This window comes from Perna viridis, chromosome 15 (assembly GCF_037379345.1).
Source record: "Perna viridis isolate PV_CMFRI_1.1 ecotype Kerala chromosome 15, ASM3737934v1, whole genome shotgun sequence".
In the NCBI taxonomy this organism is placed as follows: domain Eukaryota; kingdom Metazoa; phylum Mollusca; class Bivalvia; order Mytilida; family Mytilidae; genus Perna; species Perna viridis.
Genome location: NC_142459.1, coordinates 18,985,191 through 19,001,664, shown reverse-complemented (window position 1 = coordinate 19,001,664; position 16,474 = coordinate 18,985,191). Strand labels below are relative to the sequence as shown.

The 16,474-nt window shown below is 35.1% G+C and overlaps 1 protein-coding gene across 1 annotated transcript; it reads left to right on the top strand.

Moving 5' to 3' along the window:
- Positions 1-10,972: 10,972 nt before the first annotated feature.
- Positions 10,973-16,225, top strand: LOC148597334 (GLIPR1-like protein 1). Its single transcript, XM_088564059.1, has 4 exons — positions 10,973-11,220; positions 13,100-13,209; positions 13,901-13,998; positions 15,865-16,225. Exons 1-4 carry the CDS (start codon positions 11,122-11,124, stop codon positions 16,026-16,028), a joined length of 471 nt encoding a protein of 156 aa, XP_088420185.1. The 5' UTR covers positions 10,973-11,121; the 3' UTR covers positions 16,029-16,225.
- The last annotated feature ends 249 nt before the right edge of the window (positions 16,226-16,474 follow it).

Here is a 16,474-nt window from a genome sequence, read left to right as displayed (position 1 = left end):
ATAGCATAAAAATGTAAAGGTTGGTTTGAAGAGTGCAAAACGAAAATGAAAATAGAGACAATAATTATTTATAGTTCAAAATTACTTTTCTGTCCGATTTTCGTCGATTCAAACCTACTGTTTTGCGGAAAATTAATTTCACATGTCCCTGGAAATGCTACGTACATAAGTGAAAGTTTTATTTAATCAATTTACAAATATTTTTTTTAAATCCTAAAAATATGCACTTCACTTTAGAAGTCTATGGGAATACTAAATAATGCAATACTGAGACCATATATATCTAGACATTCAGCCCCTCATATATGATTTAAAATACCATGAGCAGGTGGGACATGCCCATACATTAATGAGGGTCTTGAACTGATTTATATTTGTCTGCTTTTTTTAGTTCATCCGAGAGACTATTCCAAATCTTTACGGCTGAGTATCTGAAGGATTTCAGAACACACTCAGGGTATTTCTGCTGTGTTGGTATACCCGGTTATAAGAATTATTCTAAATTGATACAAGATCTTGTAAAAATATTGGACTTTCGTAATTAATGGTATTAAAGGTTTCAATGCTTATCCAATTCTTATAGTTCTTAAGCGCATGATTTCAAGGAATGTGAGTAGCGACTTTTCTAGCAACTTTTCGTTGGTAGAATAGTTGTCCTGATAAATAAATCAAAGAGCACTTTCTTGAATGTTCTCAGTCTTTTTACTGTGCCACCAAGTCAGGGGACAAAAAGTAAAATTTGACATAATAAAATAATAATAAATAGTAATCCCGCCTGCGCAAACGGTTTAAATGATGGCCAATACTCTCGAGAACGTCAAGTTTTATTGTTGCTTTTTTTTTTTTGCACATATCTGTTATTTGACTATTGAAGTCCAATACACAATCAAATGTTACAGTAAGCAATTTTACTTCTTTTTTCACATTCGATGTTAACATTACAACCAAGGTCTATAAATTTTAAATTAAGATTGTTCTTTTTTTTGTGCAATGGCCTGAAATTTACCAGTGTTTGCTTTCAATTTATTAATATGAAACCATTTTATTAAAGTTTTGCTGTCATTTTTAAATACAGTTTTTTTTTTAATTTACTGGATCATTATCTGCACAGGAGACTGTATTGTCATCTGCATAATTGTACAAAGTAGATTTATTAAAAAAAATAAAGATTTCGTTGAGAAAAATATTAAACATTACAGAACTCAGAGTAGACCCCCGAGGAGCACCTTTTTTCAAATTCTGAAAGAAACTGACATTTTGTTCAACTTCTAAGCATTGTTTCATCTGACACTCATAAAACTTGTCAAGAGTCTGAGAGAGCTGTCACTGGCTCCATAATGATGGAATTTCAACAGCAACTAGTCATTGTGGAGGCATTCAAAGACTTTTGATAGACCCGTGAGGACAGTCCTGGAAACGTATTTGTTACTATCGAGCGCCTCTTTCCAGTCCTCTACCACCCTCAACAAAGTATATTAAGATCCAAAGCCTGCACTGAACACTGCTTAGAAAGCACTTTTTTTCTTTTGTAAAGAACCTTGCGTCCAATTCGTTATAGTGTCACAAATTTACAGTTCTAGAAACACTCAAATGTCATTAATAACCACATGTGAATTGGGGATGGGTGGGAAATTCCCAGTCTATTACAAAATTAAGTTTGTTAGTATAGAATGAAATTCGACAGTATATGAGCATCTAAGGAAATGCTCACCTAGGTGTCCCCTTTTTAAAACATCATTTATCGGAACCCCCTTTTATAAATTTCTGGGTTCTTAATTACAACTTCGAACTAATATTCCATAAATGTCTGCAATTATTTCGTGTCATACTGACAGAATATATAATCGCTCGTCTCGAAATTTCAACAAAACAAATAGAACAATGATCCAAAACGACAGGTTTATGAGTTGGATTTTTTTTATGAGAATCGCTATTTGAATCGTTAAAGTATATTCGAATTCCATTTCAATGATATCTGCATAGCAGACATCATCGTCAGTGGCGGATCCAGAGAGCCCCGGGTGCATAGGGTTGGCACCCTTCTTTATTGGAAAAAATTGTCATTTCCATGTGTAAATTGACAAAATATGGACCCTTTTTTTTTAGGAACCTCTGCTGGCACCCTTTCTTTTGAAAGTGTCTGGATCCGGCCCTGAACGTGGCGCACAGTTTGAATAATAGCGAGGTCACGATTAGATGGCGTACGCAATTAAAATTCAGACAAAGAAAAAATAGGTTATAATCTAATCCAGTTATATATATTAAAAACAAAGTAATTTTCGTTGCCTCCGCGGAACTCTATCCGCTGTGACATCTATGGCAACAACACCTGCACTACAAGTCCAGCGCCATAGACCATTCGGCCGGCTAAAGGCGATACGAAAATATAGCCTTCGTTGGCCGGGTAATTCTTCCTCGATCGTAAGTTTTATTCTAGTGTTGTAGCTTATTACACGATGTGTGGTATAATTATAACGTAGTGCAGGATAGTTCATCCAGGTGATATTGTTTATTTAAGGATAGAATATACATGTCCACATGCAATAATATCAAATATAGGTCTTAGTATGTTCAACTTTCGAGCTTTAGCAAGTTTGTTAGAATCTTTTTTAATCAACCACAGTGTTCTGAGAATAGTTTAATCAAGATTAAGAGGAAGGAGACTGGGTTTCGCCCACAGAATCCGTGCCCAGACAGCATTCCTACGTTGGGCCAACGTAGGGTACCCAATGTTGGCCCAACGTGTAAGTGCAAAGAGAGCCAACGTTGAACCAACGGAGTCAAACAATAGTTGGGACAACGTTGGCCCAACGTAATGCCAACATTGACCCAACAAATCCCAAATGTTGGCCCAAAATAAACCCAACGTTAACACAACCATATGGTCAGATGATTGCATTCCTTAGATATTAGAACATAAGTTTATTATGTATTTCCTGGTCATGTGCACTCCTTCAAATTAAGCGCGCACATTTCCCATCAGTTTATTATACAAATTCTTTACCTTAAGAATATACCATTGACAACATGATTGTAGTTTACAAGATAAACTGACTAAGGAGTTTTTTAACTCCTTGACTATCCTGTCAGATCTCGATTTAAACAAGAAAATCAATTATAAAATTAGCAGATACTACGAGCATTGGTGTACTAATTATCGAAAATTTGCAATTTTGTTTGTATTGAATAGACATGTAATAATACCTTCACTGTTTTGTGTTAAGGGTGAATTAACATTGAAAATAAGTATACATTTGTTCAAAATGAAAGACAACTTTTGTTTTGTAAAAGGTGTATTATGCTCTCAGTTACAAAGCTGCATAAGGGGGAGATAATTATGAACATTGTTGTTAGATAAATTAGATTTGGTTATTAATAATAATTATTTTGTGTTACAAATGTATTAAGTTCTAAATATTAAATGCGAATACTTGTTGCATGAAAATTAAACATGCAGTTAACAGAACTCGAGAAAAGAGCCAACAATACTTTTTGAAAGAGATAAAATTATATTAATATATATATATATAGAGAGAGAGAGAGAGAGAGAGGTCTGAAAAAATCCCAACGATGTTAGAACTGTCAAATTTGCGATGCAAATTTTTGGTCGTTCCCTCCGCGGGACTCGAACTCGTACCACTGTGACATCTATGGCAACACCGCCTGCACTAAGTTCAGCGCCCTAGTTGCCATAGATGTCACAGTGGTACGAGTTCGAGTCCCGCGGAAGGAACGACCAAAAATTTGCACCGCAAATTTGACAGTTCTAACATCGTTGGGAACTTTTCAGACCTTTCTATACGTTTATGTATCTTCCCTGTATCAATTTGATCCGATGGAACAGTGTAGCGAATAGAGTCGTCACATTCTGAGACGTTTGTATATATATATATATATATTGGTGTTTGAACGTTGGACCAACTTAGTATCGCAGTTTAGATGCAACATAATATTTGCTTTCTTACATCCGGATTTGATTCTAGTTTTACTTTCTTGAGACCGACATACATTTTTAAATCAAGAATAATATTAAGTCTGTTTAATATGTTTGTTGCCAAAGTCGTTTCGACGTTGGTTCAATGTCAGTTCAGTGTTTGCTGACTGTTGGCTCTGGGTTGGACAATTGTAGAGTATTGCAAATCATGTAATCATGGTTTTGATTTAAAAATCAAAATTTAACAATACTCTCTCTAAGAATACGCTTCTAAAACAAGTTTTTAAAGAGAAACATAAAATGAAATGGTTGCTCAAATATAGTAGGGCCAACGTTCGACCAACGTTGACCTAACGGAGCGTGGTGTCTGGGTGGACAAAATTCGCAGAAATCAGTCATCATGTATCCCGTGAAGAATAAGTTTCGTGCACTTAGAATAGGAGAGAAATATATATTGAAATAAAATATCCGTTATGGAACTGTTAACTGTTCGAATAGTGATAATAACACGTGAAATCACATTCGGTTGCTATATTCATAGAAATATTCATTTCCATTACACTTAAATTATTACTGTTTCCACAATTTTTGTTTGTTTAATACATCCCATATGTAAATGAAATACGAAATATTGAAAAGAAATTTTAAACAGGATAATTTTATTCATTTTCCCTTAAAACAGAAGATAAAAACACAAAATTTACGAGTATGTTTGTTTAAATCAACAACTTAGTGTTATTACATTAAAAGATACATTATGCAGTAGAATTACCAAGAATTTGAATAATTAAAGTGTGATAAATTGTGTATATAACCGATACTGTGGAAAAACAAAGAAACAATCTAACATTTAAAATGTTGTTTCCATCATCAAGTGCACGAAGAAGAGCTAACGATGTACCGTGTTAAATGTACTAGATATTTACCAGATGTGCTCACTAAGCTTACTATAGCTCTGAGGGGGCAATTTCACAAAGGTACATCGTATATTTATTTTTTGACATTTATTGAATAATCATTATATTTAATCTGTTTTATTTTTACTTATTTTCACTATAAACATCATCAAAATTAATTGTGTGTGCTGCAGTAAAACATTTCTACTCCTTTAAACGAACATGGAAGTTTTAGTTATATAACATTTGTATGTAAATCAATATTATATTTACTAGCTGAAAATTAAGACTAGTATGTACACGTGAAATAATGTTAAATAGGCTAAATCAGATTGAAATTTAATAAGTATTCTTCTTCTTTAATTAATATTTAAGTCTTCTATAATGAGTAATTTTATGTAAAGAATCAAGTTTAAACAACTTCATTTTGCTGAATCTGAATTTGTCTTTCGTATGCCTTCCTGGCAATCCGGTCGCTCTGTAAAGAATATACAATGGTCGTCACTAGAATGATCTTTTTTGTATGTGTGTGTGGGATGTGGGGAGGGGGGAACTCAAAATTCCTTTTTCTTCAAATTCATTCTAACAAGAAAAGTTTCTTATGACATAACTCTGCCTGAAGGTTGCAGACCCCGAATTTGGAAGAGTGGCGTTTGCACGTCACTCGTCGAATCAGTTGTGCAAAAAAAAAATACCCTTAAAACTACGGGACATGTAGTACATGATGTTACATAGCGGATGGATCTGCCATACGCCCCCTAAAATTCGATTTTTTTGTTTGCATAAAATCTTGATTCTTCACAAGTTCTATCCCTATAATTTACCTGACCTTTAATTCTGTTAACGCTCCTTATTCTGAATTCATGGACTCCTTGAATTACCGGTGTAACGTATTCAGGCTGCTCCAACACTTAAGTGTCAGTTCCAGTAAGAATCAGGCAGTAGGTGAAACATGGTATGAAAAAAAACACAATAATTTTTATAGTGTAATCTGACTATTTGCACCATCGATCAGAATCAAGGAAAACAGACAAGATTTTCCCTATCATGCTTGACCATTGAGTTACAATTTCATTGAAACGCTCCTAAAATGAATATTTAAGGCAGAACGTTGGACCAACTTAGTATCGCAGTTTAGATGCAACATAATATTTGCTTTCTTACATCCGGATTTGATTCTAGTTTTACTTTCTTGAGACCGACATACATTTTTAAATCAAGAATAATATTAAGTCTGTTTAATATGTTTGTTGCCAAAGTCGTTTCGACGTTGGTTCAATGTCAGTTCAGTGTTCAGCACCCTAGAGTGAAATCATCTGGTCAAATCGGTGAAGTTTGAACGTGCATAACTCTGATTTTTCCCATTTTGCGTGATTCTTACAAAAACTTACACTGAAGATGTTAACTACAACAGAAATATAATTGAAGTTTTATGTGAAAGTGCAATACATAAAACTAACCGTATAAACGTAGAATTTCTAGTTAAATACGTAGTTAGAATTTTGAAAAAGAAATTCATTTTACATTAATGTAAATGTGCTAACTTTTTATTTTTATGTCACACTGCGCATGTTTCCAATTCATACATTATACTTTAGTTGTTATTTAGAAAGCAGAAAATGCTGAACATAATCGACACGTCTGGCCATGGCAGATAAAAAAAAATATTAAACTTGGTCCGATCCAGATATTAATAGGGATATTCCAGGCTATAATTTGTTAATTTTGACCAAATTATTCACAAATTAACAAGATTTTCAGTATCTCACCCCAAAACACTCCCACGGATCAGCCACTGCCTGAAGCGTCCATATGGAAGCCGATACTAATTTTATTCTAAGGATTAAGCAGACTTTGAAGGCCATGCAGGTCTGTCTAAAAATATTATCAAATCACGTATCAACTATAGAAATAATTTTGGCGCCAACTATGGGGAAATGGGTGTTTTGCTTTCTTTTCAATGAGACGAATAATTAGTTTTTCAGAGAGAACCATTTGTCCACCTAATAAGCTAATCATTGTACACTGTAGGATGGCACTAAATAAATATAGAGTTATTGAGTAACTATTTTGCATGCGCCATTTAAACAAATCTGAAATGATTAAATTAGCATTTATAAGCTATGATGAGGTTTTGAAATTTGATCAACAACCTAAGGTGCCATTTATCGGTGGGGTATGAAAGTATATCGTAATATGTGTACACAACGCCAATTTATGGATGCCTTTAAAATGTGAATATATACACTTGGGGTTTAATATTCAAGGTTTTCTGGCGTTTAGTACACTTCATTAAAAACAAACATTGTATGTATTTAGATATACATTGTAAGAATTGCTTCAGGCTTATAACTTTAAAGTTACGGAATATCCAGACTTCTCCGATCAAGTTGATTATCGATCACTTAGAGGTCTCAAATCAAATATAACCGCTTGATTTTTGTGTTAATCGAACAAGTATCGATCAAATTCTCTAGAGTAAAAAGTGATCGATATTTATCGATAAATAATCCAATACACTTACCATATTTTCTTGCTGTGTTCTTTTCAGGAATATTTCAAGATGTCTGAAAAATATACTCCTTGTCCATTGTAACTCAATTTATTTCAAAGAATTTTTATCAAACTAATCATTAATCGATCAGAACTTGATAAGGAATTTCCAATCAAAATTATCGATTAATTGCGAGATTGATCGACAAATGTTAATTTACAGAGCTAATCAATCGATTATCAATCAATGTGTGCCCGACAAGTGATCGATGATCAGTTTAATAGATAACTGAAAACAAAGAAAAACAAAAACGTTTTGCAGGCCCAATTTGGCTATGACTTCGAATCAATGTTCATACATGTTCTTTTCTTTCCGTCTAAGAGAAAAAGTTTTATTCAAAAAGTGATAGTATACCCTTCTTGTACATATACAGTCAATGTGTTTGACTGTTCAAAAAGACCCAAGGAAATAACGACTGTAGCGGACTTTTTTACTTCCTAGTGTAGGATTATTGCATTGATATTATTATCTTTATAAGTACATATTTCATATCGTATTAGCGATGTGTCCATATATATCTAACGAGGAATAATATTGTCGAGTTCATGTGCTCACCGAATAAATGTATACATGTAAATAAATAAAAAAAGAAACTTAGAATGGGATTTGAAACGCCTTTGCCTTCGATGAAGTCATAGATTTGAATCTGCACATGCCGTTCAATATTTGAAGCCAACGTTTAGTTGCTCCCCGTGTTAAATATTATGACGCTGCACAATAAAAAGTATTTGCATTTTTGGAAGACATTTACGGAGACTCATTTCAATTTTTAAATGCGCATGTTCCGGATGTTTTCCAAAAAAGACTAAAATGTACTTTCGTGCGACCTCTAAACAAATTTTCTACTAAACTTCATCTTTGCAAGAAATTTGATAGACAATTATTTTTTTTTTCTTTTTTGGAAATGAAGACTTCTTGCTTTAAATTGTTGTTTATCGACGGATGATTGTACGTACGATCAACTTTAAATAGCTTAATGGTTTGTCCTTAAATCTTATATCTTTTTTATGCAAATATTTAGTCTACCAAAACACACTACGGCGTTCTTTTAAGTGTACCATAACTAAGACCTTTAGTAAAAAGGGCGTTTCGAGGGAGTCACACCATGTTACCATGAATCCAAGCAGAACAAATATTTTGCCACTATAAACGGTTATACGATGTTATACGATTATCAATTGTGGTATAACTTAAGAACAGACGACAGAAGTCTTTCCTTTTGGAAGAAACCATTAAGGTCATGCACGCAATTTTCAGAATTACAAGCAAGCCATAGCATATTCTTTCTCGTAAACCCGTTTAAATTTATATTTAAAAAAAAACAAAACAAAAACAAAACAAAAAAAAAAAAAAAAAAAACAACCAAAAAACAAAAAACAAACAAACAAAAACAAAAAATAGAGGAAAAGTCATCATTGCGGTAATCAATAAAATAACCTTTGACCTATGAATCACTGAGCTACAGCCCGATTTCAGACTGACAGGAAGTCAAACTAGGACTGAGTAAGGAGCGTTACTTTTAAAATGTTTATCGTTTATTATAGCTCGCATCTTAAAGTTTTGTTAAATTAAAAAAATCCCAGTTGATGTAAAACTGTAAAAGGCGTAAATATATTTTAAATTACCAATATATATTCTTACACACAGGGGCTGTTGTACAGTGAGTATTTTAGATCGCCAGTCACACCCTTTCTCCTCTTCATTGAGTGAGAGGGTGGGACTGGCGACCTAAAATACTCTTATCACTGTACACAAGCCAATGTGCTCTTACAGGTTACACCTGCCTCATATTAATCTAAAAGTAACTATGACGTCGGGTGAAAGGGGCGTTTCAAAAACATGTAAAAAATAACTGTGTGTCTTTTCATATAAATTATTTTATACAATTCCTGTTTATCAAACACAAATGCTGCATTAGAGAAAATGATATATTTTTAAAAATTTATGACCGTCGACAAAAGTGCATGTAATAGTTGTGCGGCATCAGCTGCGACGGGTGTATAAATAAGGACCTGCTACGTTGTACCAGCCATACTGTGGCACCAATCCCGGCAACGACTGTACAAGTACTGTGAGCTGAACAGAATATCTAGAAGGTAAGTGCTGCTTATTTTTATTTCAGTATAATAATTTACAAAACAAGTTTTGGTTAATTCTTGTTACTTCAATATACAAGGCTTTTATTTTTTTTTGTCTAATGTTTTTTTGCTGCAATTTTACTTCATTTTTTGTTTCAGATTTTTCAAACTAAAAAAACGTTCCTTGGTGATTTCATGTACATACACAAAAGCAAATAATACAATATTTTTTTCTCTTCATAGGAGGAAAATACTTTTTGGGATGAAATCTTGATTTCACAACAAATCCTACCCCGTCCCCCAAAGAGATATCTTGACTAGCTACGATTGGCCATTTATTTTAATTAAATTCCCCCTGTAATCTGAAATCATGGAGCAGTCCCTGTAGATAATCAAATAATCACAATTTTGAAATAGATCTTTACTTCAACTTCAAGAAAATGAAAAAGATAGCGTTTTATCTTATATATTTTTTTCTTTTGTATTCCGAAATGTGCAGAAAATATTTCTTTTTGGGTTAGAATGCATGGTTCGCCGAACCAATGTCTTTCAATGCAAGAGTATTCAAGGGAACCAAGGTTATAGCGGTAATCAAAAGAATGCAATCCAGGGACAAAGACCAGACATGGAAAACAGACATACACAACAAAGAACATAAAGTAACTAAAATCATACATACAAAGTAACAAAAGCAACGGAGCAACTCGGACTCCACTAAAAACTGGGAGCATGGACCAGGTGCACCGATCGGGTTAACATGTACTTGTATTCATATTCCATATTCTTTCTTTTTCTTAGAATGATTAACGTGACAAACTGGGTCTTGGTGGTACTGATCCTTCATACAGTATCTGGGCTGACATCATTACAACAAAGAATGCTGGACAAGCATAATGAATTAAGAAGTCTAGAAGCCAATCAAAAGGATGCTGCTAACATGAAAAAGATGGTAATACACCATTCATTCACCTATGAGTTTGTTTTTTGTTTAGTGTCTTTTCGTTCATTAGTTATTTATGATTCGCCGCCCTGCACCTGCTGGGGGCCTTAAGCGGCCCCTAAACCCCCTGCCGTAATTTTGTTTACACTTCAATTTGGCCTCAGCTACGCGCCTGCTTATAATCATATTTTACCAGAAATCATGATTCCACCACTGTATCAAAACAGATATTGGGTATCCAAAGATGATTCAACTATCATGGTAATTTTCATGTCAAGTACTTTAGACTGTTTAATTTTGATTGTTGTTGGTTTATGAGTGAAGGAGCTATTTGTATTTCTCTATCAATGCCGACTATCTTGATGATGTAACGCCATGTTTCTATGAGTACTAACTCCGCCAACGGAAATATGCGAGAAATTCTAGAACACCTGCTCTGCGCATGTGTTAAAAATCATAAAACTATAACATCCAAGAAATGCACATGCACTTTGTACGTCATTTTGAGTGATTCATGTTTCAGAATCTTTATATATTATACTGGACGTCACAGACACTATGTCTCTTCAGAAGCTATAATCTATAACTTTCTGTTAAAGTCTTGGAGCCAAGCCTTGGCAAACCACGCTTCCAAATGGGCTAGCCAGTGTAGGATACAGCATAGTACAACTGGCTATGGTGAAAACCTCTACTGGGTGACAAAGTACACGTACCTAGAGATGGATGTAGTCAATATCGGAACTCAGTCTTGGTACGACGAAGAAAGCAAGTGGTACTGGGGACTCGGATTTACATCAGAAACCGGTCATTATACACAGGTAAGCGTAAGTTTGACTCAAAAGCACTTGGGACTCGGTATAATTTCTGCAATCTGCCAGATTTAAATCCCTCTTCTTTGTATATTAGGACGATCTATTTGATCAACCTTCTTCGGTTAGTGCAGTAGGCATTCCTTTTGTATACAAGCCAGTCATACTGAATAGTATACAATCGGCAGAATGAAAAAATTTCTCCGCAGACCTACAATGTATAGCCGCCTCCGGATTCACAAAAAAAAATTAATATCATTACGCTAGCTACTATACAGGATGTGAATAATATAAATCTGCATGAAATGAAGACGAACACTGTGATAAATCGTTATTTCAGGTACGTGTTGTAAGCTGTTGAGACAATGGCAGTTACAGTCGGCATGAAGTACACTGGGGTAAAAGTGAAAGTACGTTTTAGGGGGAAATCGGCCATGTAAAGTTTTTTTCTAATTGTTTGGCTGAAAGTACCCCTAATGTATGTAATTTATAGAAATACATTGCTTTTCACATTGCTTTCTTTTTTTTTCGGAAAACATAGACGAATTGAAAAAATATGGAGTTTAGGTGAAGATGGATGAAGAGGGTTGAAACTATATTAACCGTTAATGTTGTACAATTTAACATTTTCTATAAATTCCCTGGATGAACTCTTTGACATCTATCAAATATCAGATAATTGTTCTGTCAGGGACGATGCCATTCTTTCTTCTTGACGTTGTAGCAGACGACACGGTTTTGCATTTTGCGGTCACAAGTTGACCGCATTCTTTGACCAGAACCAAACTACGTTTTTTCTCTTTTATTACTATTTCAATATTCGTTTATATTTTGTTTGTCAAAGATTGCGGCCTCGTCGGAAAATGGCGTTAAAGACGAAAAATCAAGTACATTTCCACGTTTTCCGTGTCCGGAGTTGTTTTTGCACCTATTTTGACACCTCAGGTTGGTTCATTAATTTACCATATTACGTTCGTGTGACTCATGAGTAACTTTTGTAGTAGGATGGGATCAATCAACAATGTGATTTTACAGGGCCGCTTATACGTCAATTGAAAATGTACTTCTCTTTTATCTTTGTAAACACTTTAAATCACATTTTCTCACTGATAGAGGAATATACCCATTCGTGTTAATTGCGGCGTAGACGATGAACATGTTCAAAATACCTTTTGTGAAGAAAGTTCTTTTGTTCTAACTAAACCCCTATCTCGTGGAAGTATATCTCAAACATGCTCATCGGCTATCCCGCAGTTAATACGAAGGGGTCTATAGAAAATTACCTTGTTGCTCTTGACTGACTACCACTAATATTTAATATGCTGATATCTATAAAGCCTAGTTTAACCCACCTTAATTTCATGTTGGAAATGCCCGTACCAAGTCATGGTCATTGGGGTGGTTTTCAGCGTTCCACTTATTTACCCTGATATTGCCTGGTCTGTTTGTTAGTTTTGTTATTGCCCGTCATCTATATCATGTGTTTACTCTCACTTAAATAACTCGATTACATCAAGGAATCACTTACGGGGATTCAGAAGTTTATGAAAGTGGATTCAGGGCGGATCCAGACACTTTTAAAAGTGGGAGGGGGTGCAAGCCGTGGTTCCTTAGAAAAAAGTGGTGGTAGGACATTATTTGCCAGGTTTTGCCAAATTTACTCATGAAAATTAAAAAAAAAACATTAAAAGGGGGTGCCAACCCCCTGCAGTCACCTCTGGATCCGCCACTGTTTTTCTTTTTCTATCGTTTGGTCTTTTCAACCAAAGATTACACAAAAATAACAAAATGTTCCAACAGACCTTCGGTACCCAACATCTACATTGTAAGTTCGCCACTGCATCACTGATTTTTAATATCTTGTTACCAGCTTTATTTTAATGTGTAGGTTGTTTGGGCAGACACAGATAAAGTAGGTTGTGCAGTGAACCTATGTGCAGCAAATGGAAACTTCGGCGATCAAGCATACTATATGTATGCCTGTAACTACGAGCCTGCGTAAGTATGCCTATAGTTTCATGTACGTAAACTAATAACCAGCACAAGCATCGGCATGTGCAATATAACTTTATTTCATACTAATACTTAAGTATTAGTGAGAAAAGACAAGATTTTCCATATCACTTTGGTAAATTGAGTTATACCTTCAATGAAGTGCACTGAAAAAGACTTTCATGGGCAGATAACTCCGTTAAAAACGTATTTTTTCCAACACATTACAACAAAATTTCTGAGCAAATCCAATGATGCAGAGATCAAATAATGGTATTTTCAAATAGAGAAAGCATCTGAGTGATATTTCATTGTCAGATTGGTGGGGTTTTGACATGCACGTTTCTATGTTATTCCATTTTACAAACACTTAGACTTAAAAACGATGCTCGAATAATAAAAAAAAATACCAAAAAAAAAAAAGAAATAAATAAAAATAATAAAAAAAGAAATAAAATGAAATAAAAAAGCAGATGAATACATAAACAATGTTTGCTTCATTAATCATTAAAGTGTTCTTGGTTTGTACTACAGCTCATTGAGCATGTTGAGCTCACCAATATAATTTTTTGCGTTTGCAAATTTACGCGAAATTTTCAGGACTACGAAAATGATCTCAGTAGAATTTTGTTAAACTCATTTTAATTTCATAACTTTTAAATTTTTGTTTTTAAGAATACAGTTTTTACATTTGTAGTGGAAACTATTTCCCAACCAGTAACTCTGGACCGTATATAAAAGGAACAGCCTGTTCGCAATGTGGAGGCGGTGGGTGTGAACAGGGACTTTGCACAGGTATGGGTCTTTATGGGAAAGAAAGTCCTTCGACGGGACTTAGTACAGGTAGGGGTCTTTATGGGAAAGAAAGTCCTTTGACGGGACTTTGTACATGTAGGGGTCTTTGTGGGAAAGAAAGTCCTTTGACAGGGACTTTGTACAGATAGGGGTCTTTATGGGAAAGAAAGTCCTTTGACGGGACTTTGTACAGGTAGGGGTCTTTATGGGAAAGAAAGTCCTTTGACGGGACTTAGTACAGGTAGGGGTCTTTATGGGAAAGAAAGTCCTTTGACGGGACTTAGTACAGGTATGGGTCGTTATGGGGAAGAAAGTCCTTTGACGGAACTTTGTACAGGTAGGGGTCTTTGTGGGAAAGAAAGTCCTTTGATAGGGACTTTGTACAGGGAGGAGTCTTTATGGGAAAGAAAGTCTTTTGACGGGACTTTGTACAGGTATGGGTCTTTATGGAAAAGAAAGTTCTTTGACGGGATTTTGTACAGGTAGGGGTCTTTGTGGGAAAGAAAGTCCTTTGACGGGAATTTGTACATATGTGAGTTTTTATATAATGGGGCTAGGGCCTTATAGGGACTTTGTACAGGTATGGGTATTTATAAGAAAGGGGCTAGGACCTTACAGGGACTTCGAACAGCTATGAATCTTAATTGGGGAGGCAAGTCCTGACAGGGGTTTTATAACAAACGAACGCCTTGTAGGGACAGTTCGGATATGGATATTTGTAGGAAAGGAGCTACATTTTGTAGGGTGTTACAGGAACTATGAACCGGTATGGGTCTTTATGGGGAAGTTTTGATAGGAATTCTGTACATATATAGGTCTTTATAGGAAACTTTTTGGGGACTTTTTTCAGGTATGGGTATTTTATAGGAAAGCACGCCTAGGCATAATCTTTGTACAAGTGCTAGTTTTAGTAAGAAAGAAAGTCATTTGTGGTGACTTATTTTGTTAAGGATTATATTGGTAATAACAGGAAAGAAAATCTTACAGGGACCTTGTACGGGTATGGGTCTATATAGGAAAGAAAGTCTTACAGTGACCTTGTACGGGTATATGGGTCTATATAGAAAGAAAAGTTGTGGCAAGGATTTTAAACTGAAGTATTTGTAGGAAAGGAAGGTTTTGTCGGGACTCTGTACTGGTATGGATATTTGTAGGAAAGGAAGGTTTTGTCGGGACTCTGTACTGGTATGGCTATTTGTAGGAAAGGAAGGTTTTGTCTGGACTCTGTACTGGTATGGATATTTGTAGGAAAGGAAGGTTTTGTCGGGACTCTGTACTGGTATGGATATTTGTAGGAAAGGAAGGTTTTGTCGGGACTCTGTACTGGTACGGCTATTTGTAGGAAAGGAAGGTTTTGTCGGGACTCTGTACTGGTATGGATATTTGTAGGAAAGGTAAGCATTGGCATGGTATTTCACAGGTATAGGTCTTATAAGAAAGGAAAGCCTTTTTCCTATTATAAGTGAAAGACTGTATACAAAAAAGAAACTTCTTTGCATATGGAACAGTGAATATGACATCTTTAACGTGGCTCACACCTCTCTCCCTGAACATTTATCTTGGAGATGGATTAGTACGATTTATGTACTTTGTAACCAAATCAAGTTATTAATATAAATAATTGAACCATACTTTATTTATTTACTAGTGAGTGACAATATAGTCAAACTGATTTTCTTTAAACTAGCTACATAATATAGAGGTACAATGTACATTGTAATTGAAATGAAACTAAAATAATTATATAACTATAATATATATATTCTAGTAATATTAATCGAAATGTTTTATGCCTATACCAAAACCACACATTTGTATTCATTTTGTGAATGTCCTTACAATTTACATGTAACAGCCTTTTCACAGGTGGCAGCGGGGGGATTTCAGGAGGCGGTGGAGGTTACACAGGCGACAGCGGTGGAAGTAACACAGGCGACAACGATGGAATTAACACAGGGAACAGTGGAAGCTCCGGAGGAAACACGGGGAGTAACTCTGGTAATGACGGAAACAACAACTACAATGATTAGTACGATAACTACGACTGGGACAACTACTGGTCTAACTATTATGATCAGGGTTGGTCTGATAACAGCAATGAATGATCCGACAACTCCTGGAATGATGACAACTATGGTTCAAACTACTATGGCGGGTTTGACGACTCGTGGTGGGACGATGGAAACACGAACGATTACTACTACTGGTACTGGAAACGTGATGATAAAGCAAGGTAGGCTTTAAGAGAGCATGGGTAGTGTTATTGATATGCAGACATAATATACTAGTATTAGAAAGAGCAATTTTAAGATGTTTGAAAAATAGCTACGTCAGTACGTCAGAACATTACAGAAAGAATGACAAAACTAAGTTAGCGACAGTAAATCGTCGTAATTTCTGCTCGAACCAATATGGCCTTTATCATACACTAAGATGTACATGTATTTTGTCACGGCGATGAAAATAATAAAATAAA

What these genes read in the sequence shown, in the direction of transcription:
- LOC148597334 (XM_088564059.1), top strand. Translation starts at nt 11,122, where the DNA reads ATGGATGTAGTCAATATCGGAACTCAGTCTTGGTACGACGAAGAAAGC. An exon ending in GCCTGTAACTACGAGCCTGC is followed by an intron (nt 13,210 to 13,900) that starts GTAAGTATGCCT and finishes TTACATTTGTAG; the next exon opens with TGGAAACTATTTCCCAACCA. An exon ending in TGAACAGGGACTTTGCACAG is followed by an intron (nt 13,999 to 15,864) that starts GTATGGGTCTTT and finishes GCCTTTTCACAG; the next exon opens with GTGGCAGCGGGGGGATTTCA.